This window comes from Ictalurus furcatus, chromosome 20, assembly GCF_023375685.1.
Source record: "Ictalurus furcatus strain D&B chromosome 20, Billie_1.0, whole genome shotgun sequence".
NCBI lineage: Eukaryota > Metazoa > Chordata > Actinopteri > Siluriformes > Ictaluridae > Ictalurus > Ictalurus furcatus.
In genome coordinates this window covers 12,087,834-12,111,274 of record NC_071274.1, presented here as the reverse complement: position 1 = coordinate 12,111,274, position 23,441 = coordinate 12,087,834, and the positions used below count along the sequence as shown (strand labels likewise).

At 39.7% G+C, this 23,441-nt stretch overlaps 1 protein-coding gene across 2 annotated transcripts in view; it reads right to left on the bottom strand.

The window, feature by feature from the left end:
- The window catches only part of map6d1 (MAP6 domain containing 1), a 29,882-nt gene extending 7,927 nt beyond the window's left edge, over positions 1-21,955 (bottom strand). The window contains exons 1-4 of one of the 2 annotated variants that reach the window (XM_053651778.1): positions 21,101-21,955; positions 20,471-20,539; positions 18,858-19,363; positions 8,092-8,320 (exon numbers count right to left, since the gene is read on the bottom strand). In XM_053651778.1, the coding sequence (XP_053507753.1) occupies positions 8,092-8,320; positions 18,858-19,363; positions 20,471-20,539; positions 21,101-21,130 (834 nt within the window). In that variant the 5' untranslated portion in view covers positions 21,131-21,955. Of the gene's footprint in view, positions 1-8,091; positions 8,321-18,857; positions 19,364-20,470 lie in introns of both variants that reach the window. The other variant, XM_053651777.1, reaches the window with a different exon arrangement.
- Positions 21,956-23,441: the final 1,486 nt, after the last annotated feature.

Here is a 23,441-nt window from a genome sequence, read left to right as displayed (position 1 = left end):
GGATGCACTGCAACATTTAATGACACCCAAAATTTGATTTAAGACTATATATACACAGTCCCCTCTGAAAGTATTGGAATGGCAAGGCTGTTGTTTTTGCTATACACTGAAGATGAATATGAGACAATAGATCAGAATTTCAACTTTGATTTCCTGATATTTACATCTAGATGTGTTAAACAAATTAGAACATGGCACTTTTGGTGGCAGATCACCCAATTTTTAGGTGAGCAAAAGTATAGAAACAGATAGTCTTAAAATAAATGAAAGTAAATAAAACTTAATATCTGGTTGAATATCCCTTGCTTACAATAAATACATCAAGCCGGTGACCCACTGACATCACCACTGTTCTTTTGTGATGCCTTTCCAGGCTTGTACCACAGCTTCTTTCAGTTGTTGTCTGTTTTGGGGGGTTTCTTCTCTTCGCTCTCCTTTTCAAGAGGTGAAATGCATGCTCAATTGGTTTAAGATCTGGTGATTAACCTTGCCAGTCTAAAATGATGGGCATTGTCTTGTTGCATGATGAATTTCCTCCCAATAAGATTGAATGCATGTCTCTATAATTTGGCAGACAGAATGTTTCTGTAAACTTTTGCTGTTGCCATCATGAGTTACATCATCAATAAAGATTAGTGAGGCCATTACAGAAGCAGCCATGCAAGCCCAAGCCATGACACTACCTCCACTGTTGTATGTTTTGGATCATGAGCAGATCCTTTCTTTCTCCACACTTTGGCCTTTTCATTACTTTGTTAGAGGTTAATCATGGTTCCAGAAACTTTGTGGCTCATCTCTGTATTTTTGTGAATTCCAATCTGGCTTTCTGATTCTTACTGCTCATGAGTGGTTTGCATCTTGATTTATGGCCTCTACATGTCTGCTCTCGAAGTCTTCTTCAAACAGTGGATTGTGATACCTTGACCCCTGTCCTGTGGAGATTGTTGGTGATGTCACTAATCGTTGTTATTGGGTTTTTTTTCCCTACTCTTACAATGTTTTTGTCATCAACTGCTGCTGTTTTACTTGGCCAACCTGTTCAATATCTGGTTGTTAGTACACCAGTGGTTTCTTCCTTTTTCAGGACATTCCAAAATATTGTATTGGCTATGCCCAATGCTTATGCAATGGCTCTGATTGATTTTCCCTCTTTTCTGCCATTGGTGTGTGTGTGTGTGTGTGTGTGTGTGTAAATGGGTGAATGAGAAACAGTGTAAAGAGCTTTATAGAACTGCTAAGGTTAAAAGGCGCTATATAAGTGCAGACCATTTACCATTTTCTTAGCTTCAAAATGACTTGCATTTCTCCCATACACAGCTCTCTGGTCTTCATGTTTATTTATCCTTTTTTAACAACAAATGCAGTCTACACAAGCTAAATGTGTACCCTAATCATAAAATTCAGATTATATTAAAATGCAAAATGTCCCCACCTTACACCATGCCAACCTCAGGTGCTGCATGGTCTACATTTACATTTGATTGTTTTTACATTTTATGATGTCATAACACTTGCCTGCTATATGTTCAGTACTAAGTCAGATATTGCGGTAAGAGTTTCTTCTTTACAAAATGCAGCAAAAACACTAACAACAGTGAAAATGTTCACAATTTGACTAGTCTGTGGACACATTAATAACCCCAAAAGAATTTAACCATGAAACTGTTCTTATACCACAGAGGGGTTGAATTATAGAATCTGATTGGTCAGAAGTCATGCGTTATTTTCACAATACTGCTTGGTCTATCTTGTGTTATTCCTTACATAAAGAATTTCACATAAGTAGTTCTCCTATGTGTTCAATTTTTGCAAGGCCTAGTCCAATAACAACGTGGAGTGAAATAATCCTTATATGGTATATCATGCTGACCTAATTTACATGCAGTACAAACAAGCCAAGCAATAAATTCTTCATGAATTAGTGTATGTCCATTATAATCCTCTCTCCCACCATTACTGTGATTTTCCTTAATCCCTTGCATAGATGGGGGATGGCACAGGCATCTGTAGTGTATCTCTCAGCTGGCTAACATATCACATGTAAGCAGAATGCAAAGGGAGGAGACAGGCCCATTTTTGTTTTAAACTCTTCGGTATATCAAAAAGAATATCATCTCTCATTCAAGCTGCCCTGTGAATGACTAAAAGTAATTTTGGGAAAAATGAAATCCTCTCTGCCGAAGGTGCTCATGAACACAAAATGACGCACACACAATTCAGCTTGTGAAAATATTGAGAGAGTGTCAGCAAGCCAAAGCAATTCACTCTGCTTGTTATCAATTGTAAAGATTTTTCTACAGCAAAACACATAAGTCCCTTTTTTCTGTATAATTATATGCCAAAGATTGAAGACTTAGTTATGCCTGACTAAATTATTCTGATTTTCCAGCGTCATGACCATCTTCTTTGTTGCCACTAACACTTCTTGGGTCTTTATGCTGAGAGACTTCATGTACAAATAACACATCTAAGGTGAACTTCAGGTTTTTATTTAACTTTCTTCTGCATGATGCATCAATAAAGCAGTACAACTAGCGAGGAAAATAAGTCCAACCACCAATTACTTTCTCCTAAATCCCCTAAGATTCGTTAACTATGTATATATATATATATATATATATATATATATATATATATATATATATATATATATATATATATATATATATAGTATCTCACAAAAGTGAGTACACCCCTCACATTTTTGTAAATATTTGATTATATCTTTTCATGTGACAACACTGAAGAAATGACACTTTGCTGCAATGTAAATTAGTGAGTGTACAGCTTGTGCAACAGTGTAAATTTGCTGTCCCCTCAAAATAACTCAACACACAGCCATTAAAGTCTAAACCGCTGGCAACAAAAGTGAGTACACCCCTAAGTGAAAATGTCCAAATTGGGCCCAATTAGTCATTTTCCCTCTCCGGTGTCATGTGACTTGTTAGTGTTACAAGGTCTCAGGTGTGAATAGGGAGCAGGTGTGTTAAATTTGGTATCATCGCTCTCACACTCTCTCATACTGGTCACTGGAAGTTCAACATGGTACCTCATGGCAAAGAACTCTCTGAGGATTTGAAAAAAAGAGTTGTTGCTCTACATAAAGATGGCCTAGGCTATAATAAGATTGCCAAGACCCTGACATTGAGCTGCAGCACGGTGGCCAAGACCATACAGCGGTTTAACAGGACAGGTTCCACTCAGAACAGGCCTCGCCATGGTCGACCAAAGAAGTTGAGTGCACGTGCTCAGCGTCATATCCAGAGGTTGTCTTTGGGAAATAGACGTATGAGTGCTGCTAGCCGTGCTGCAGAGGTTGAAGGGGTGGGGGGTCAGCCTGTCAGTGCTCAGACCATACGCCGCACACTGCATCAAATTGGTCTGCATGGCTGTCGTCCCAGAAGGAAGCCTCTTCTAAAGATGATGCACAAGAAAGCCCACAGTTTGCTGAAGACAAGCAGACTAAGGACATGGATTACTGGAACCATGTCCTGTGGTCTGATGAGACCAAAATAAACTTATTTGGTTCAGATGGTGTCAAGCGTGTGTGGCGGCAACCAGGTGAGGAGTACAAAGACAAGTGTGTCTTGCCTACAGTCAAGCATGGTGGTGGGAGTGTCATGGTCTGGGGCTGCATGAGTGCTGCCGGCACTGGGCAGCTACAGTTCATTGAGGGAACCATGAATGCCAACATGTACTGTGACATACTGAAGCAGAGCATGATCAGTATGCAGCATTCCAGCATGATAACGACCCCAAACACACCTCCAAGACGACCACTGCCTTGCTAAAGAAGCTGAGGGTGAAGGTGATGGACTGGCCAAGCATGTCTCCAGACCTAAACCCTATTGAGCATCTGTGGGGCATCCTCAAGTGGAAGGTGGAGGAGCACAAGGTCTCAACATCCACCAGCTCCGTCATGTCGTCATGGAGGAGTGGAAGAGGACTCCAGTGGCAACCTGTGAAGCTCTGGTGAACCCAATGCCCAAGAGGGTTAAGGCAGTGCTGGAAAATAATGTGGCCACACAAAATATTGACACTTTGGACCCAATTTGGACATTTTCACTTAGGGGTGTACTCACTTTAGTTGCCAGCGGTTTAGACATTAATGGCTATGTGTTGACTTATTTTGAGGGGACAGCAAATTTACACAGTTATACAAACTGTACACTCACTACTTTACATTGTAGCAAAGTGTCATTTCTTCAGTGTTGTCACATGAAAAGATATAATCAAAGATTTACAAAAATGTGAGGGGTGTACTCACTTTTGTGAGATACTGATTATATATATATATATATATATATATATATATATATATATATATATATATATATATATATATATATATATATATACTGTTCCCAACTGGTTATCAATAGGGCTGTCACGTATCAAGAAACTCTGGACTCCACTTCCCATCAGCCACTGCACTGCTCTAGTTGTCACATGACCACCTGCACCTGATTCATGTTTTGGTTAATGAGCACTCATGTGTATATATAGTCCTTGTCTGCACCATTAGCTTGTCTTTCGTTGTCTTAGACTCCCGTTGTTCATGTCTTGATGTTTGTTTCTTGCCACAGTGTTTCAAGGTTGTCATAGTGTATTTGTTTCTTAGTACGTTTCTTTAAATAAATGTCTTTATCTGCATCTGCATCTGCTTCTGGCTCAACCCTCGAACTGTGACAAGGGCTATGTGAAATATAGACCAAATCTTTACTACAGGTGTAATAATATACTGCTGTGAGGACGAACAATAATAAGGAAGTCTTAAATCATTTTCTGGAGCACTTTTAAAGAACCAGCATAACAGATGAAAATAATGTGTTAAAACAATAATGGCTAAAAATGAACAAAAGTTAATGTAAAAAAAAATATTCCTGCCATTTCTCAAGCAAATAGCTGAATACTTGTACTGCTGCTGCAGTGTTACATGGTTTTATTTAACATAATTTTCAAAAGATTACAAAGCTATAATTGGGCACATTTTAGGCATATGGCAAGCAAGACTATATATTTTAAATTATTAACCATGTAAATGTTTTTTTCCTGCATCAAATAAATGATTTACAAAAGAACTAAACAGGAATATCTTTTTTATTTATGCCCCACCTACAAAAAGGTCAGTTCATTAGTGTTATAATTTTTCATCACTGACATTCTCACTCCTCACTCTTTTTCTGATGCTTGTCTTAAAAACTCATCTTTTTCAGTCTACTAGCTAATGATTCACATGTAATGTTTTTTTATTCTGCAGTACCTACGCATGCTTGTGTAGGTGACAGGTGAGTAGGACTGTAGAACACTTACATATGTCTACAACATAAGAATCTCTGCTGCAGTTATTGGGTAAAGCAATTTCAGTTGAGCTTTTATTTCCAACATTTAAGCCATTCTGAAAATCAAATCAAGATAGTGATAAAAAAAAAATAAAACTTACTGTGCAGCTCTACTATTCAGCAGCCAGCCAGTAAATTTCAACAGCAGCTTTCCACCCAAGACACACAATCCTCTATAGCTCGTGCACAGCATGGAAACTGATATTATACATTAGGATTGCTTTCATGGCTCAAACTCAGACTATGGGGCTAATAAACTTCAACCAAACATTTTATAGAAACGTGTTCAGGTGGCAGGGTTCATACAGATGCTTCTAATGAAATTCTAAGACTTTTGTTTTAAAGGACTATATTAAAAGGTGTTATTCAGCAAACAAGGCAGCAGATGTAAGATGTGTGTATGCGTGATAGATCTGTGTCAGTGATGTACTTATGATGTGCATATTAAATTTCTCAACTTTAAGCATTACAATAATTACATTTTGAAAAGTGAAATTCAAGCACATCAGGCCCTTGTGTGAACGATGAAGAGAATGTAAGCATGTGTGCATGACTTTCTCTGGAGGCACTGTGTTCTGGACAACATTTTTTGAGTGCTAAATCTACATAAACTCTTTTTAGAAATCTCTGTTAGACATAATGTTAATGCTATATTTTATATTCACTCTGTGGCTTTTAAATAGTTCAAACAATAAGTCAATCTCTAATTTACATAATATATTTATATTGCAATCAATCATAGCTCAGCTCAAGACACATTGAAATTAATTGTATAATACACAATATTATGTGTATAACTGCTTAAGGCTTCCTTTAAAATGTCTTCTGTTCATAACCCAAGAATCTGTGCGGAGAGTGAAATGGTGAAAGGCAGGAGTGCTCGAGTTAATGCCTCTCTCCAATTGAATTAGGAATCAATAAGAATTATTTCTTCAATTTCATGCCACATTTGCAGTGAGCTTCCTCCCTTGGACTGTACTGAATCCAGTTACAGTGTGAAACACAAATAATGAATCACTAGATTCATACTCTTCTACTTATTAATCTGTCTTATTCCAATCACTGCCTTTTGAAAATACATTGTTGTTTACTATGGTGCTTTGAGGTAACTATGAAGCATAATGAACCAAATTTTCTGTGATACTTCATGGTAACTGTGGTTAGAAATCAAGATTAATCAGACCAGGCAACGTTTATACAATCTTCAGCTGTCCAGTTTGGGTGAGAAGGTGTGCAGTGTAGTTTCAGATTCCTGTTCTTGGTTGGCAGGAGGGTAACCAGATGTGGTCTTCTACTACTGTAGCACATTCACCTCAACAATCTAAATGTTCTGCTCATCATGGTTGTAGAGGGACTGTAGCCTTCTGTTAACTCTAGCCAGTCTAGCCCTTCTCCTCTGACCTCTCCCAACAATGAGACCTTCCCATCCATACAATAGCTGTTCTGTTTTTGTTTTTGCACCATTCTGTGTAAACTCTAGAGACTATTCTGCATGAAAATCCCAGAAGACCAGCAGTTTCAAAAACACTCAAATCAGCCCATCTGGCACCAACAGCCATTACACTATAGTATCCATTGTATTATCACTGAGCTTCATTTATCAACCTGGATATGACATTTATTCATTAATTTATCACAGTAGCGTTTACACAACAATTGTGGTTTTCAGGAAAATCCAGTTGATGCAGGAAAACATTTCTATCAAGAGCCCCTGAACATGTGTAAATTTACGTGTAATGAGAGTCACTAATGTGAACCTTGATTGATAGTCTTCAAATTTTAGAACTGGCATAAGCTACTGCAATTGTATGTACAGATTACAGTTTCCAAGTTTAAATAGTTTATTTATTTCAGTTGCATAGATGAATTTAATGAACATTTTGGGGAAACTCATTCATTTAATATTAATGACTGAATCCAATATCCTAAGCCAAACAACACTAATAAGAAAAAACAAGAAATAGCCAACTAGGACAACATAAATGCATAGGACAACTCTATGAAAGAAGTTAGAGTTAGTCTGTACCTGTGGTAGCCAGTACACTGGAGTGGCTGAGTTGCACTAATGCACAATTTGTAGACATTTATAGACTTGCTTGATTTTTTTTTTTTCCAGAGGATAAAAGCTGGCTTTTAAGTCACTTCCGTTCTTCTAATGCTGTGCAACACATTAGAGTCAGCACTCTTTAATGGTATGGACAAAACTTCACTGAGAAATTCCTTTGTGTTTCTGTTTAGTCATCAATTTGTCATGAGAGCTCTCTAAAGCTCTCCCTGAGCTTTGCCTTCTGTGGGCATCACTAAATGTAAACATGTTAGATAATTTACGGTTCATTGGTATTCATCAACATATACATGAGTACAAAGAAGATCAGCAATACCAAAACATTTGTAAATCTACTGGGAATTTTTAGTTTCCCTAAAATAAAATATGGTGCAAAAATATTTACACACAGCATTTGCCTTGTCTTAACACACATACCTCAGCTAATGAATTGCTGTATAATTAGCTGAGTAAGTGTGAGAGTGCAGGGAAAACATTAGGGCAGAGTTTTCATACTCAAATCTAGGACAGTCACAGCACGGCATAATGAAGTGCTGCAACACAAATGAGCCAACTCAGGAAATAAGCTTGGTAATTAGATGAGGCATTAGGTTGTTCTTTAATTAGGAAGAACAAATGTATGTTAAATTTGGTATAAAATGAACAACATGGAAAACCCACTTACGACACCACACTCTGACTCACCTCTGGTCTGGAACTGACCTCAGGCCTGCCTGCCATCTCTGCGATGTTGGGCTGTGTGCGTGTGGTCATGTCCGGCACACTGACGTTCGCATGTCTTTGTGTGTCGGCACTGAAGGCAGCCTGGTAGCTGGTCTCAGGAGGAGGCTCGGTGGTAGTCATACCCAGGAATGTAGGCCTTTTCAGAATGGGCTTGGATGGCTGCACCCCTGCCCAGGACTTGTACTCCTCTCTGAAGCCCGACAGAAATGAAATATTAGGGATTAGATCAGGGGTCCCAAAACTTCTTGGGCAAATGTCCCCAAATGGACATTATTAATTTTCAGTAGCCCCAACCCCTGACTACCCAAAATGTTTTCCATTCTGGATTTATAATTTAGGACTTATATTCATACTCAATAAATATTTTTGGCATATTTTATGTAGGACTGTGACGGTGGCAGCTTTTTACCACAGTGAGTGGTGGTGGTGGGGTGAAATTTATATCACTATATAATGTAATATAATATAATAATATATATAATTGTATAGGCTTAAATTAAATAAAAACCTAAATTTTTCCCCTAAAAAAATGAAATGGGTCATAACATGATTTTTAATGTTTTTCTTCTGTTTAGGAGTGTAATGTATCTGTTTGTGCATGTATAAGCTCTGCAAAGTCCAAAAAGTCATTTTCCCCCAAAGGGAAAAAACTGTTCCAGACCGGCCCGAAAGTCGTCATTTGAAATCGAGATTTACTTCCGTAATTTCTCTACATCACAGAGTGCACTATCAGCATAATCCCGCCCAAAGGCAGCCACGAGGAAAGAAGGCAAGGCTTCAGTGAATTCAGGCACAATGGAGATGTTATGTCCTGGAGACGACATCTTAAACCTCTTTGTTTAGCCTTCTGAAAATGGACAAAATCAGTGGTTACTGTTTATTTATAACGCTGTTCCTGAGCAGTACAACCCAAATGTTTGCTTGTGCTCAACGCATTTTATGAGGACAGCTTCCTGAACCTGGGCGAGTACAAGGCAGGCTACACACAAAGGCTACTCCTGAAAAATGGGGCAATTCTCATTTTGATTGGACAATCTTGTGGTTCTGAATCAGAACCTGTAAGTGTGTTTGATTATGCTATGAAGTATCTGCTACTGACTGTTCAAATGTGGAGTTTTGTGTTGTGGCTCAGTTGTAGACCTCTGCTAACGTGCTAGCTAAAGTTTGCTAAGTTGCTTCAGTTATTTTACATGTTTGTTTGTATGTTGGTGTTCTGACAGAGATGCTGATTGTAGCTGCTATTGTGATTGTATCTTGACACGGTTTATATCAATGGAATCACAAGAAATCTAGCTTTCCAAAGATATATTGCATGAGTACATAGCAAAGTTAGTCCCTCCGGCGGGGTCAGAATTTACATTGTATCTGAAAGGTAAGAGAGTTACAAAATAAAAACTTTCACTGTGAAACTTTCTACTCAAGTCGTGTTTGCAAACTTGCTTCCGCTTGATCATCTAAATTTTCTGAATCTGAATTGATCTTGAACTGATGCAGTAAAATCGACATGTTGCTTAGTAGCTTAGAATTGCTTTAGAAGTCTTGGAGGCTAAAGCTACAGCTAAGGGGCGTTACTTTTCTGACACATTTGTGAGGCTTTCAGCCAATCACAATGCAAGTGGCCAGTCAGAGCACTTCTCGGAAGGAGGGGCTTTGGTGAAATCGGAGCGTTTCAGGCAGCCTGGGAATAGAGGTACTGCAATGATGTACATTGTTTGACAAATAATGCATTTTTTTAACATTAAAGCATGTTAACCTTTTATTACACACAAACAAAATAATTAACGTTTAAAAATCATCATATGACTCCTTTAAATGAGGCTTTATTTTAGCACTTCCATCAGTGAAACAATTCAATACAGCCTTATTGCGTCATGTTGCGTTCTTGCAATGAGACACAGCCTGAGGGCGCTGTGGGACACGGTATTGTGATTGCACGCAAGGGGAGAAGAGAAGAGTGAATAGTAAAGAGATGGGCTGTGTCCGAAACTGAATACTTACCTACTACATAGTAGGTGAAAAGCAGTATGCCAGAGGGGTAGTATGTCCAAATTCTAAGTATGCAAGAAACAGTAGGCAAGAAATACTTGGATGGCATACTGCTTCAGGTGAGATTTTGCAGTATGCAACCGATGCACACTACAAGAGTCAAATAATCCCATAATGCATGTCGGCTCTTTTTAAATATTAAACCTTGGTTAAACAGGACTTGTTGAACAATACCCGAATAAATTGTTAACTTGTTTAAAATTTGTGTGTTTATGATGACGTCGAAGGTCACATGACAATGCTAACGTGGCGGAGGTAGTATGTCTGGGATTGTAGTCATAATACACACATACTGGTTAGCATGTAGTTTCAATGGCAGTGCAGTACATGCTGTCATAGTATGCGATTTCAGACACAGCCATAGAGTTAAACACGCTCGCACGTTTCTCTGACAAATACTTTATTTCTTTTACAAGTGTAGTATACCACAAGCATATAAAACTTTGAAAGAAATACCAATAGGATGGTACCCTAAATAATATGTTAAAAACCTAATTATTAAATAAAATTTACAAATGTGGCCAGGTGACATGCCTGGAGATGGCTCCTGAGATTTGTAGGCTAGTGTTTGCCCGTTTAACACTTAATTTTTCCCCACAGAGCTGACATATGGCTTCAACCAAATGTATTGGTTCACCTCTCTCGTTAGGCACGAATCCAAAATGTTCCTCGATTGCCGATGTAATATTTGGTTTCCCAACAAGATCCATCGCAGCAGCAGCAGAACCCTAAGTGAAATTGCAGAATTCACCTGACTGGATTTTGTCGTGCTCAAACAAACCTGTGCTAAACTAACAGACAACACCATATAAGGCGTTTCATTGTGATAACACAATTTGTCTATTAATATAAAATCCCCAATATGGTAGGCTATAAATACAAATTAAAATAGCAACTGTTATTATTATTATTATTACTACACTTGTATACAAATCATTGTACTTTACTTGTCACAGTGCCCACTCAAGCAGAAACATTAACGTGGCGTGTGATGTGACACTACCACAGGTGGCATGGCCACCGTCACAGCCCTAATTTTGTGTTTGTTTTCTAGAGTCAGTCGCTCTATATTATCAAAGAACTATTGGCGGTAGGACTACAAGAGAATATACACCCTTATTTTAAACATGGCTTGTGACTCCTAGAACATTTCAAAATAGTAGCACATAAAATCTGTTTTCATATTCAATATTCAAAGTATTACTAAATAATTAGTTAAAAAATGGCATAGTGAGTTTCTCTCATGACACCATTTGTAAATCAAACAACCCCACCAGACCCCATGTGGGATCCCTATATTAGAAGCTGGTATGAGCTGCTAGGATTTATGAGTAGTAAGCTTCTTTTACCTATGTACAGTGCAACAGACCTAATAACTTCTACTTGTTACTTAATATTTTATACTCATCCAATCTGACTATGACATACTCTAAAGATTTGCACTTCCCAAAAACAGATTATCTGTTTCACACTGCTCATACTTTACCTGGGGTTAACAATTAATCCTGGGTATTCATAATCTGACGTTTCACCCTCTAAATTCCTAAATGTTCTTATTTGCATATTTGCGGTGTCAACAACTATGATTGGATAAACGTAGCACGTCCATCCATCCATCCATCTTCTACCGCTTACTCCTTCTTCAGGGTCGCGGGGGAACCTGAAGCCTATCCCAGGGAACATCGGGCACAGGGCGGGGTACACCCTGGACAGGGTGCCAGTCCAAATATAGCACGTGACCAGTTTAAATCATAACTTGTCTCACGCTTTTGCATTAGTGAGAAAAAATGTCGCCATGTAAGCCTCCTGAGATGCACAAAGGCAAGAAAACAAAGACAACAAGATAAAAGAAAGAAAACACAGAGGAGCAAATTATATGATTTTTTAAAATTCCTTTTAAGCATGGAGAGACTTGTGTTTTCCATCACCATCTGACATTTTTTTCTCTCAACTACATTACTAGTTTGAAACATTCGTCTACCCGGAGTTAAAAGTGGGATCTTGAATGATGATAACCTGGGATTAAGCGCAGTGTGAAAAGCCCATGCCACTCATCTCTGGCTTGCTCATTACACACCAATGATTGGTGTGACCATATCTTTTGTTAAAAATCACTGAACAAATAAAACTGAATTGAAATGAATGAAGGTACTTTTTACATCAAAAATTTTAAATTTGAATTGAATTGAACTTAGATCACACATATTAGCTATATGCTATGAGTATGAGATATTTTATACAAACTATTATGCTGTGTGGTGTTGTATGCAAGTTGTATTTGTGCTTTATTAGGATCACCTGTACACCTGGCAGCAGTGCAATGGTTCACATTAACCATCAGAATGGGGGAAAAAATGTGATTTTGACCATGGAATGTTTGTTGGTCCCAGATGGGCTGATTTGAGTATTTCTATAACTGCTGTGATTTTCAAACACACGTCTCTAGAGTTTATGCAGAATGGTGAAACATCGAGTGGGTGGCAGTTCTGTGGACGGAAATGCCTTTCTGATGAGAGAAGTCAACAGAGAATGGCCAGACTGACAGAAAAGCTACAGTAACTCAGATAAGCACTCTTGATAAGCACAATTGTGGTGAGCAGAAAAGCATCTCAGAATGCACAACACATCGAAACTTGAGGTGTATGGGCTACAACAGCAGTAGACCACATTGGGTTCCATTTCTGTCAACCAAGAACAGAAAGCTAAGGCTGTGGGTACAGGTTCACCAAAACTAGACAGGAACAATGGAGGCATCCTAAGCCCCAGTAAGCATGAGGGGTTACTGCCTTGGCGTCAGGTGGCAACCGGCCGTAAAACTAAAAGCCAATTACCTATCTCCCAATCATGAAAGAGAATAAGAAAAGGACTAAAGCGAAGGCTAGGGCGTCCCCCGTAAGCGATGGAGCACGAGAGAATCAAGTTTATGCAACAAACGCAAGGGCGTTCCTCCGAAGCGACGGCAAAGTTCCATCGACCATAAAAGTATGCATAGCGAGTTGGAATGTGGGTTCGATGACGGGACGCAGCGTAGAATTAAGCGAAGTACTGCTCATAAGACACATCAACATTTGTTGCATACAAGAGATGAAATGGAACGGGGCAAAATCATGGAAGATCGGGAATAATTTTAAGCTTATTTATAACAGCACCAAATCTAACCAAAATGGCATTGGAATAGCTGTGGATAAGAACTTCCAAGAATGTATAGTCGAAGTGAAAAGAATAAGCGATCGAATTCTTATGGTCAAATTAGTTTTAGACGACCAATCATGTATGAATGTCATAACAGCCTATGCGCCACAGATCGGTTTGCCACAAGCCGAAAAGCAGCTATTTTGGGATGACCTATACGATCTGTTTCAGTCTATTCTGAACTCAGAGACAAAATACATAGGAGCCGCAAGAACACTTAATTACCTATAAGAGTGGTGGAAACTGTACGCAGGTGGACTACCTCCTCGCAGACCGAAGTCTCCTCAAGACATTCAAGGACTGCAAAGTTATCCCCGGAGAACCTTTGACTTCTCAACATCGCCTCCTTGTTGCTGAGACACCGAGAGCAGTGAAAGTAAGAATTGAAAACGTTGCGAAAATTCGCTGGTATAAGCTAGATCAAGAAGAAGGGCATAGATTGTGTGTACAGACTACCTAAACAAACATCACACAAAACACTCAGCCAACACCATGTGGGATGAATTTCATAAGTACTGTAACCAAAAGGCAACAGAATATCTGGGTGTATCTAGAGGTGTAGCCAGAGACAGTAAAGACCCTACATGGTGGAAAGCAGAAGTACAGCAAAAACTACAATCAAAAAAACGCTCATATCAAGCTCTGGAAAGAAACAGGCATTGAGGAGGACCGTATCTCTTATCGCGCCGCAAAAAAAATGCGAGACGTGCAGTAGCACAGGCAAAGGCCATTACTAAGGAAGATTTATATGCTAAGTTGGAAGCTGCACCTAATTCTAAGCAACTCTTTAAAGTCGCAAAACAGAGACACCGAGACACCCAGGATACAAAAACCATCAAGTACATCAAAGACACTCAAGGACACCTATTAACATCTAACGATGACATAAAGCAGAGATGGAAAGAGTATTATTCAGAACTACTCAACCAAACATACCCATGTGAACCACCTCAAGAACAAGCACCTGTGGAAGGTCCTTGGCCAATAATCACACCAGATGAGGTTAAATTAGCAGTCCATAAAATGGCCAATAACAAGGCCACTGGGCCTGATGAGATACCGTCAGAGTTGTGGAAGACGTTAGGAGAACCGGGATTTTATTTCCTGACAACCTTGTTCAACAAAATTCCTGATGACGGCATTCCAACTGCATGGAGAAAAAGCTACCTAGTGCCTTTTTACAAAAACAAAGGTGACATAAGACTCTGTGGGAACTACAGGGCTATAAAACTGATATCACACACCTTTAAAATCTGGGAACGGGTAATAAATAGAAGATTGTTGCATCTAACTAATGTCACTGAAAACCAGTGCGGATTCGTTGCAGAAAAATCAACAACCGATGCTATACATATGATTCAAATCCTCATGGAAAAGCATAGAGACAACAAGAAAGATCTACACATGGTGTTTATAGATTTAGAAAAAGCTTTTGACCGTGTTCTGAGACCACTAATATGGCAAGCTCTACGATCACAAAAAGTGCCCGAATGTCTCATCAATATAGTGGCCAACATGTACGAAGGCGTAACCACTAAGGTGCGTTGCCCAGCAGGAATCAGCGACTCTTTTGAAGTGAGAGTAGGAGTTCATCAAGGTTTGGCACTCAGCCCCCTACTTTTTAACCTGGTGATGAATTACGTAATAGCAGCGGTGCAACATTCAACACCCTGGGACATTCTCTACGCAGACGATGTCGTCCTTATCAGCGAAGACCCAAAAGAGCTCCAACAACACCTGGACGATTGGAGAGCTGTGCTGGAAAATGCAGGCCTTAGAATAAGCAGACAGAAGACCAAATATATGCACTGCAACTTTTCAAACAGTAACGAACATTACACAATTTCGCTCCAAAACTCTGCACTTAACTCAGTCACCAATTTTAAATACCTCGGTAGCATTCTATCTAGCGATGGCTCTATTGATGCTGATATCACGAGTCGCGTGAATGCAGGGTGGCTGAAATGGAGAAGTTTAACAGGAGTACTCTGTGACAAAAGAATGCCAGTGCAAATCAAAGGCAAGATTTATAAGTCCGCTGTGAGACCTGCTTTAACATACAGTGCTGAATGCTGGCCACTTAAAAAACAGCAGACAGAAAAGCTAAGTGTAAATGAAATGAGAATGTTGAGATGGTCTGCAGGAGTGACACTCCTAGATAAGGTTCCAAACCAATATATCAGGGGCAATTTTAAAGTCAGATCACTACCTGAAAAATTTACTGAAGCGCAGCTACAATGGTACGGACACGTGATGAGAAAACCAGAATACCACATGACCAGAAAAGTGCTGGAGCTTGGTACAAGAAAGAGAAGCCTTGGAAGACCTCGCCTAACATGGATGGATGTTATAAATAAAGACCTCGCAGAAGACAATATAGATCCAACAATGACCCAGAACAGAGCAATCTGGAGACGAAAGATTAGGAGAGCCGATCCCAAGTAGATATGGGAAAAGGCTGGACAAAAAAGAAGCTGACCATGTGCATCCCTTCATGGCCACAATTTACTCATCTTCTAAGATCCAGCATGCACCAGATCACAGTCTCAAACTGGTTCCATGAATATGACAATGAGTTCAATGTTCTTCAGTGGCCTTCCCAATCGCTGGATCTTAATCCAATAGAACACCTTTGGGATGTGGAAGAATAGGAGATTCTCAACATGAAAGTGCACAAAATCTGCAGGGATTGTAGCTCTCAAAGGAATGTTTCCAACATCTTTTTGAAGCTGTTTTGAGGAAAAAAGAGGCCCTACCCAGAATTAGTATAGTGTTCCTAAGTGTTGGGTGAGTGCAGTTTGTATTTCTGAATAGAGGTGGACAATACACTATTATTCACAATAATATCAGTAGACTTATTGCAATATTTTGATGTAAGCATGAGTTGCTCATGCTCATGACACACAGTAAGATACAAACATGGCTAAAAGTGCAGAGAGTAGACTCTTTGCTGAAACTGAGGACAAACTAGTCCTTAAAGGAAAGCTCGATCAGTCATACTTACAATTGTACCTAGAGCATTTGTAAGTATCCAATTGAAAAAGCAAGCAGTAAAATGAAGCGGTTAGTTGTTATGTTTGGGTGCACTACATAATAATGTATGTTTTTATTCAAATTAAATATCTGCAAGACATTTTTTCATATTGACAGCAAAAATATCCCTGAAATCGTGATATCGATGGAAGGCCATATAGCCCACCACTATTTGTGAAAGAATGCGTGAATCGTGTGTGATAAAGCAGGGAGAACACTAAACTGTGCCATGCAGAATGGGCTCTGAATAAAAAGACAGAAAAACCTAGTACAGTAACTGCATGAGGCACTGAGAATTACAGTTTTATGCTTCTTCAATAATACAAATAAACTGATTGTATAACTTTCAGTGCAGCATTTGCATAAACCAACATTAAACTGGCACCATATATGGACACTGACTGCAAATTCGGTACCAGAAATTTAATTAAAGGCATTATAGGATTGTGAGCGGTAAAGAATCAGAAAATTGGCATAGTGAAAAAAGTTGAGTGTGACGAGTAGCAGAGTGGAGCCGGGCTGTGAGGATGCACGCCTGGCACCGAGTTGTCGAATCAGTGGGAGAGCGCGCGAGAGAGCGGCTGGAAATGCCAAAGGGGGAGAGAGGAACACGTGCGCTTTAAGTTTTGTTTGTGTGTTTTGGTTATGTTTGACTTCTCTTTATTATTAAACTTTATGTTAATGTTCAGCCGGTTCCCGCCTCCTCCTTGCCCGTATTTAAAGTGTTACATTAGTGCCGAAACCCGGGAAGGAGGAGGGACGCGCTGTCAGAGAGCTCACACCGCTGCAAGAGGATCGTGGCACTGAGGAAGAGTGGTGCTGAAGCAGTTGCCGGAGAGGACAGAGGAGTCGTTGCCATCTGCCTGACAAAGAAAGGCGCCATAGCTGTCTGCCAGGAAGTCCAGTGCCATCACCCGGCGTCGTGGGTGATCTCTTCCCAGCTGGCTGGGGACCAGTAGACAGCATGCCTGGGGGCTGGAGAACCAGTTTTTTTCTATCTCCTCTCTCTCTCCCTCTTGATCTGTCTCTCATACTCGCTTCTTCTATCTCCCCTCTTTCTCCCCGTCTCTCCTTTCGCTCCTGGGATGCAGGGCCGGTCAGCCGAAGGGTGTAATCCTCCCGAAAGGGTGGGAAGGGGTGTACATCAAGCCAGAGACTTGAATCTGGCCGCAAAGGAGTGTGATGAGGAGGAGGAAGGAGCTAGGCTGTGAGGACGCACTGGAAATGCCAGAGAGAGAGAGACGCACGTGTGCTTTGTATTTCATTTGTTTACTATTAAACTTTATGTTGATGTTCAGTCGATTCCTGCCTCCTCCTTGCCCATCTTTAAAGTTTGTTACATTGAGCTTGTTTAAAAGTGCCAGCCACATGTCAGATGTAACATCTGAACATCATAATTCTGCAACAATTGCAAAACAGATTACAGCTAAATCATCAGAATCCATTACATTAAAGTGGAACCAGAAGAACATCTTATGTAGACTTGTTTTAGATTGGTACAGTGAGGCAGATTTAAGGCCAGAGTTGTAGTTATAAAGAGAACAGCTGGGAGAAACGCACAACTGGGAGAAACGAACAGCTGTCAGAAACAAACAGCTGTCAGAAACGAACAGTTGGCAGAAACGAACAGCTGGGAGAAACGAACAGCTGGGAGAAACGAACAGCTGGGAGAAATTAACAGTTGTAAGAAATGAACAGTTGTAGAAACGAACAGCTGACAGAAACGAACAGCTGACAGACACGAACAGCTGAGAGAAATTAACAGTTGTAAGAAATGAACAGTTGTAGAAACGAACAGCTGACAGAAACGAACAGCTGGCAGAAATTAACAGCTGGAAGAAACAAACAGCTGGCAGAAACGAACAGCTGGGAGAAACGAACAGCTGGGAGAAATGGGCCACATCAGCACTAACATTAACAGTAATGTGTGGCTTAATCGGCCAGTAAGGTTCACTGAGCATATTACAGCTGCGTTTGTATTACTGTGCACTGATTAGATCCAGAGCTGTGTATTAGTTGGGGTGTGAGCATGTGATTGGATCTCCTCTCCTCACATGTTTTATGACAAGTGAAAAACTGGCAGTTTAGAAGCTTACAGCTTAATCTATATCACAGGCTGATTATTATATATTATTATATATTAACTCATTATATATCAATACATTAATTTATCTGTGCCTTTTAGACACAGTTAATAATGTGCATTACATAATAGACTGCATTACATTTTGCTGTTCACTTTTAAACCACTGCAGTGCAACAGCCCTTATACAGGCGTCTCCTGAATTCACTTACACGCTGTTTTTACACATATTTATACATGTTTAAGAAAATATTCCCCACTACACTGTTAACCTTGTAATTATTTCTCATTTCAAACTCATCACCGCCACCATCCTCACACTGCATCTGTAGCCTGTTATACCCAATAAACGACTGTTCTCTCTGCTTGTTACCTGTAAGAGCTCGTTTTGGCCGCTTCGTTCTCCGCGTGTCTCTGTCTGCCCGCGCGCTCTTCTTTTCCTGCACGCGCTGGGTGCTGCTGCTTTACCGGGCTGCTTTTCCCGACGCCGTTACTAATCCATGGAAAGTTGTCTTTTTTTGGAATGGGCCATGGTTTGTAGTCCTGTTTATACTGGGTCACGCTGGGGAACGGCACGTCCTCGTGCGGTTTGGAACTCGGCTCCGCGCGCCTGCGACCCACTCGGTTTCCTCCGCCGTCCTGCGCCGCGGAAGAGTCTCTGTGGTCCGGGGTGGCGTGATCACGCGTCTGCGCTCGCTCGGCGAAAACGTTTCCGGTTACCGAGCGGATCTCCCGATCTGCGATATCCGAGTAGTTTTGGATGGTCAGTGGGACAGACAGGTCCGATTTGTCAAACTGGTTCCAGAACTGCGCCAGACAGCACACCCGGCTAATGCATGGCCATGCCATAGTGGTCCGAGTACGTCTGAGAGGATGTAACTAAAAAAAAAAAAGAAACATTTGTTAAAAAAAAAAAGAATAATCTGAAACATAAAAATACAGAAGGCGCTCGATCACATTCAGAAGAGTCTAGTGCTCCTCATGAAGTGATGATCTGCGCTGACAGCAAGCGCACACTCTTGACGCTCTACTCTCCTTTCACGTGCTCTCTGATCTGATCTCCCGACGACGCGGAAAAATCCATTACAAATCCGACACAGGCCACGGAAAGCAGGGGCTCCCGCTGCACTACATCATTACTCCGGGCTGAGAATGTATAAATTCCGCTACTCATAAATAAAAACAGTTCCTATAGCGGTCATAGCTTTGGGGCTTTGTTATGATCGGTTTAATCAAGTGTTTAATTAGGCCTATTAATAACAAACTCGTAAGGATCACAGTGTAATACAATCACTATACAGAATGCACACACTGGTCAAAGTGACAGTTAATAGAGTAACGGACATAGAGTATGATCGAAATAGAGGATGATCGACACATGTAGTAAAACCAGGGGCGTGGCCATAAAGTGTCAGCTACCGCCCTTAAATTAATCACGTGAACAATATTTCAGCTCTCATGACCGCGCGTGCACGCATGCCAAGACCGTCCAACAAAGTCGCAAAGTGAGCTGTGCCGCAGTGTTTACTATAAATATCGCCACCAATACTGCCAGCTTTCCTTTTCCTTAGGCTATAGATTTCTACTTTCTACAAGCGGGACCACATGTAGATAACACTGAACCGTCGCGGTTAGCAGTTTGTGATAACGAGCGGATCTACAGCTCTCCTGTCCTCCAAAACTGGAGATAGCTTCCTATTATCACCCCTGTGCAGCACCAGAAGAAAGGTCTGGGAGCTAAGACTGTAGAAACTAGAAAGTACAATAATTACTTAAGTACACTGGGGTATATACACTTGCCGGCCACTTTATTAGGAACACCTGTAAGTTCATGCACAACAATCACATGTCAACAATTGTTCATGTCTACATTAACAATTAGCCTCTGGATGGTCAATTCCTGTTTTTTTTTTTTTTTTTCACTTTTCGGCTTAAAAACAGTTAACCAAATATCTTTTATTAGTAGTATACAGGTTATATACTTACAGACTTAGACCTGAGCTCCAAAACATATTTCTGATTGGAGTGGCTCTGATTAGTTGTGAATGTCTCCCTCTGCAGGCAAACATTACAGTTCAGTAACTTAAAAAGTGTTTCACAAAAATTTCCTGGTGTGATTATTTCATTATTCATATGCTTGAGAGACTATATGACCTTCTAAGGGCAATTTTCAGAGGAAGTCACAAACAAAAATGATTACACATTACATCACAGGTTCCCAACGCTAGTCCTGTAGGCCTGCATATTTGAGTGTTTTCCTTGCTCAGATTCAACTAGTTAGATAATTAACAACCCTTCCTAAGCTGAAGTTGATGTATTAAGGCAGGTAAAACATTCAAATTTGCTGGACAAGGGGTATTCCAGGTCCAGGTTAGGAACCTGTGGATTACAGATATATTTTCCCCCTAGGTTTTAGCTAGAGCTCACCCAGATATATAAGATCCATGCATATAAAATGAACCATGAACATGCAGCATAGTAGTATTTAAAGGAATGCTCCAGTGTTTTTCAACGTAATCTCTATCTACATCTGTGTTGTTAACTGGCATTTACCAAAGACAAGAATTTACTCTTTTTCTGGTGTCAAAATAAATAAATAAATAGATAAAAATAAACCTGTAAGCAGCATTTTCGGGGGCCAAGCATCCAGATCCGGTGAGCCGCACATTCACAGATGTGCTACAACTGTTGCATAAGCAATCACAGGAAAGCAGAGACATAACTATAGGCAAAGGGATTCAAGAAAAAATTGTAGTTTCACAAATTATTTTGTCAGTCTGTTGTGGGAGAACGGTTTTAAATATCAGAGAACTATTGTTTAGACAGGTCTCAAGATGATGTGAGCCATATTTGGTCAAGATTGGACAAAAATGTGGAAGAGGACTAGCAAAAATGGCACTTTGATGGAATGATTTTTGGCATATTATTGTAACTTTTGACCAATAAGTGGCACCATCATGAAATTTGTTGCATAGTTTCAAGTTTCAGGACATGGTCCTGATGACTTCTAATAAGATTTGTGTCAGGTTGCAAGGTCATTAATGAAATACAGCCTCACTTCATGATTGGCAATTTCACCGTCCGATTTGTTGGCACATTATGGTCAAAACGTTTCGATTATTCTTTTGGTAACTTTTGTCCAGGTTGGTCTGAATATGAAATTTGGTGTTGATTGGACATAATTTGTAGGAAGAGTAGTGAAAAAAGTTTTTGACAATATCCAAAATGGTCGACAGGAGGTACACTTGAATTTCAGATGTTGGCATGCATTCACTTCAGCATACCCCAGGGAATAATAGGAAAAATTAACTGTGAATTTAGCAAATTCTTCATTTGATACGGAAAAAAATTTAAGTTGTTACAGTTTTTGACCACAAGGTAGCGCAGTCACGAAACTTCCTGGGTACATTCAGGGGAAAGTCTTGAAGATACTTATCAAGTTTTGTGAAGATACATAGATGCATTGCTGAGACTCACATCCTGGAGATAGAGATATATATATATATATATATATATATATATATATATATATATATATATATATATATATATATATATATATTCACTAGCACATTACAGGAGAATGGTTTTGAATGACAATATTCCATTTGTCTGAACGTTTCTTTAGAACGTTCTCAAGACGACGTGAGCCAAATTTGGTGTAGATTGGACAAAATTACAGGGGAAAAAAGGAATAGCAAAAATTGCAGTTAGATGTAAGCATTTTTAGCATGTTATTGTTACTTCTGACAAGTAACATTGACTAGGTCATTGTCCTGAAGATGCCTAACAAGATTTGTGTCAGTGTGCAAAGTTGTTGCTGAGATACAGCCTCACTTCCTGTTTGACGGCTTTGCCATCAGATTAATTTGCCCATTATGGGCAAACCATCTGGAGTATTCAAAATTATTTTGATAACTTTTGTGAGGCTTACCCTGAAGATGACGTGAGCCAAATTTGGTGATGTTTGGACAAAATTGTAGGTGGAATAGCGTAAAAACCGTTTTTATCAAAATTCAAGATGGTCGACAGGAAGTACACTTGAATTTCAGATGTTGGTGTTTGTTCACTTCAGCATATTCCTGGGAATTATAGGAAAAACCTTGAATTTAGCACAAATTCTTCAAACGATATACTGAAAAAAAGAAAGTTTTACAGTTCTTGACCACAAGGTGGTGCAGTCACAAAACTTCTTGGCGTAGCGAAGATACTTCTCAAGTTTCACGATAGGTAGATGCATTGCTGAGATACACCCTCACATTCTGTTTTTTTGCATTTGCCAGAGTGTTACAGGAGAATGGTTTTGAATATCAAAAATTACTTTCATAATTTTTGTTCAGACAGGTTTCAAGATAATGTGAGCCAAATTTGGTAAAGATTGGAAAAAATGTTGAGGAGGAGTAACAAAAATGGCAGTTAGATCTAAGCATTTTTAGAATGTTATTGTATCTTTTGACCAGTAAGTCAAGTCACAGTAAGGCACTGTCACGAAATTTGCATAGCCTCAGGCCATGGTCCTGAAGGTGCCTACCAAGTGTTGTGTCAGTTCACAAAGTCCTTGCTGTGATACAGCCTCACTTCCTGTTTGTTGGCTTATTACAGACAAACCAAACGGAGTATTCAAAACTCATTTGATAACTTTTGTGATGCTTTTGCTGAAGATGACATGTGACAAATTTGTTGATGATTGAACAAAATTTGTAGGAGTAGTAGTTAATTTTTTTTTTTTTGGATAAAATCCAAGCTGGTGGAAAATCTAATTGTGCAGAAATTGACTTCATAAGGTCCGTTGAACTCATCTTGACCCAGGGCTTTTAAATGTTGTACATGCTGCTCAAAAGTTGAACATGACCATAAACATACTTCCAAATTAATCCCAAATTTGACCTGTTGTTTGCACTAAAACATTGGCAGCATTTGGCCCAAATCTGGTCAGAATGTTCCTTAGACCCTCCCC